The sequence below is a fragment of the Gossypium raimondii genome, chromosome 3 (genome assembly GCF_025698545.1).
Source record: "Gossypium raimondii isolate GPD5lz chromosome 3, ASM2569854v1, whole genome shotgun sequence".
NCBI lineage: Eukaryota > Viridiplantae > Streptophyta > Magnoliopsida > Malvales > Malvaceae > Gossypium > Gossypium raimondii.
In genome coordinates, this window is record NC_068567.1 from 6,921,653 (window position 1) to 6,925,132 (window position 3,480).

Genomic DNA, 3,480 nt, shown 5'->3' on the forward strand with positions numbered 1-3,480 from the left:
TATGTTATAAATAGGTAAGTTGTATGTACATGTGACTATTCATATTCGGCCAAATAGAAAAATGTAGTTAATGTTCATATTATACTTTATTTGCTTATGGCTTACTAAGCTTCCCAAGCTTACTTTGTGTGTGCTTATCCGTTGTTTTATAGATTTTGAAAACTAGCTCGAGCTCGGGATCGTCGTGGAACGTCATCACACTATCGATATCTATTTTGGTACCTTGAAAGAAAACTTGTATTTATGACTTATGGCATGTATAGTCTAGCTTGATATGGTTGGTCTTTGAATTGTGCATATATGTATAGTCATGCGAAAATGGCTAGATCATGTTGTTAATAGTTATGAATATGCGATTATAGTATAAGTTCATTTTGAGAAGTATGATATATATATTTGTGTTATGTTTGGTATTTGATTTCGGTTGGAATTATTGATATAAATGTGGCTTATGATTAGATCATTTTAGTAAACTTGATATATGATTTATGGACGAATTTTTATTGTGGCTTATTTTTGACTTATTATTGGATTGTATAAATTGTAAAATGAATTGGTGTGAAAGTGGTAAATGATGTGATTTTGTATTCGACTAGTGATGAAATAAATATGTATACTTATGCTTAAGATATAATTATTTGTGGTTTGGCTATTTGGATTCGGTTTGTAATGACAAGTATATACGTATACTATGCATGAATGTTTAGTTATATAGGACCGATTTTTATATAGCCCCTGTGTTGATCGAAATTGGTTCAAATTGAAACGGTGTTTGTACGCATGAGGCTATATGCATAAATGGTACTAAAAGTATATTTGACCATATTGTAAGTTACAAATGCCATATATGTGTATAAATTTTAAGTGGTATAATAGGCACTTAAGTTGAAGTTGCTAAAAGAGATGTTAGATATTTGGTTAATGATACGAATTGGTAAGATTAGTTGTGGCTTATTTATAAAATGATTATATGCAATTATTGTGGAAATATATGCGTTTGGTACATGGTGTAATACATACCTAGTTGTAATTTAGGTAATTTGAATATCATATTATTTTTAGTTATCTTGTTTAAATCTTGTAAATATGAAATATGTGTAAAATTGATTTTGTGGTACAACAATTTAATTCAAATATTTAGAGTAGACCAAAAATATTGATGTGATTGAATTGATGATGCATGGTTCATTTGTGTATTATAAATAATAAAACTCAAATGTTTTTATTAGTTAAGTGTTTCATTCGTGATAATTGACTTTTAAATTTTATAGAATAATTGTTATTTAATTCTAGAGTTTATTTAGGACAATTAAGTATGAGATGAATTTCATGACTGTGCTAAATTGTGTTATATCCAATAATGCCTCATAATCCTATTCTGGCGACGGATAAGGGTTAAGGGTGTTACATTTGTCTCATATACTATAGGGATGGTGAGAAGAGATATATTTTACATCCCAGAGGGGCTAGAATTGGAGATACCATTGTTTTTGGTACAAAAGTTCCTATAAAAATGGGAAATACCCTACCTTTGAGTGCAAACCTCTTGCCTGTCTCTGCACCCTACCTATTTTATCACTGAGTGGTTATTTAAGGGCTTTAGCTGGTGATTCGGGTTGTTTCCCTTTCGACGATGAAGCTTATCCCCCATCATCTCACTAGTCGACCTAGACCCCTGTTATTTTGAGGTCATATCTAGTATTCAAAGTTTGCCTCAATTTAGTACTACTCTCGCGGCTTGCACCGAAACAATGCTTTACCCCTATATGTCCAGTCAACTACTGCGCCTCAACACATTTCGGGGAGAACTAGGTAGCTTTGGGTTCGAGTGGCATTTCACCCCTAACCACAACCCATCCACTGATTCTTCAACATCAGTCAGTTCGAACCTCCACTTAGTTTCCCTGACTTCTCCCTGACCATAGGATATGTATCGGAAATGAGTGTTAGACACTGATGATTCAAAGAAAATAATGACTTTTAGTAACATTTCTAAACATCGAGTTTGTGTATGTAACCTGTTTGACCAATAGAGTAACGGATTGCGTAAGCCGCATAGGTTTTAATAGTGATAACGATGTACTGTTTGAGATGGATTACTTTGTCGAAATTCATGACTTTGTAATTGTGGACACTAATAAAATGCCCTTACAACTTACAAGTAACGACCCTTAATTAAAAAAAAGAAGAAAGACATATACCATATTCAAATATTTGTTATAGTTAAGGGATCATTTATGCATTATCCCTCGTAGATTTATTTAAAAAATTATATTTTCCCTTTTGAGCTTTATCTAAAAATATAATTTGGGCATTGATAAAATTTAATGATGAGTTTATCTGATTTTCCGAAATGGGTAAAACCCGACCCATCTACCAATAAACAATTCGGGGGCATTCTCGTCTTTCAACTTCCAACATCAAGAAATTAGGGTTTCAAACTTTCCCCTATATATAATATCCAAAAACCCTAGTGAGAGCCACCGCATCTTGATATCCATCAGGTTAGCTTCTAAATCCATTTCTATTCAATTGAAAATCGCTTCTTTTCTCTACAGAGTCAATTTAACACAGCGGTTTTTTGGGTCTGATTCAGATTAGGGTTGAGCAGATATGGCCAAGTCAAAGAACCACACCGCTCACAATCAGTCTTACAAGGCTCACAAGAATGGCATCAAGAAGCCCAAGAGGCAACGCCATACTTCCACCAAAGGGGTATCATTTTTATTTTCTTTTTCCGATCGAATTTTGAGTTAACTTAAGATTTTTATCTCACAAATTGTTTTGTTGTTGTTGTTGTTGTTGTTGTTGTTGTTGTTGTTGTTGTGAGTGTAGATGGATCCAAAGTTCTTGAGGAACCAGAGGTATGCAAGGAAGCACAACAAGAAGAATGGGGAGTCTGCCGCTGAGGAAGAGTAAATTTAAATGAAAAAGAAATTATCCTTCATTAAGGTTTTTCTAGTTAGGGCTGTTTTACTATATTCTATGGAATTTAGTGTTAATTTTACACTCCTTTTGTTTTTGTATTGTTGTTTTATGGGATTATTGATTATATTTGTTAGAAAATATCTGAAGTTGTGAGCTTATTAATATCATGAACATGTTTTGATCTTATTCGCTGTTCTTTTTCCTTATTTCTTTCTCTTATTATTTTCATGTATTAAAAGTTAATTGATTTGGCCTGGAAAAATTCTTGCTTTTTAGCTATATAATGATGCATGGACATGGATGACACTGAGTGGATTTTATAATTTGCTTTTCTTATCCGAAGTGATTTATGTTAGGTGTTATTAAGCATTATGGTCCAAGTAGACTTGGGGTTTTGCTTTTAGCTATTGGTCCAAGTAAAAGAAATCCAGAAACTAGTTGCTCGATTTTGGGTATGGGTATCAAACACAACTACGTGTTGTACAAGTTTTTTCAATTTTTCCCATGTATTTGGAGTGTCATACTCTCATATCGATGTCCTACCTAGTATAC

General features: G+C 32.9%; 1 protein-coding gene across 1 annotated transcript; it reads left to right on the forward strand.

Annotated features, from left to right (window-relative positions):
- The first annotated feature begins 2,389 nt into the window (after positions 1 to 2,389).
- LOC105796895 (60S ribosomal protein L29-2) lies at positions 2,390 to 3,114 on the forward strand. Its single transcript, XM_012626733.2, has 3 exons — positions 2,390 to 2,504; positions 2,597 to 2,715; positions 2,836 to 3,114. The coding sequence occupies exons 2-3, from the start codon at positions 2,614 to 2,616 to the stop codon at positions 2,917 to 2,919; spliced, it is 186 nt and encodes a 61-aa protein (XP_012482187.1). The 5' UTR covers positions 2,390 to 2,504; positions 2,597 to 2,613; the 3' UTR covers positions 2,920 to 3,114.
- Positions 3,115 to 3,480: the final 366 nt, after the last annotated feature.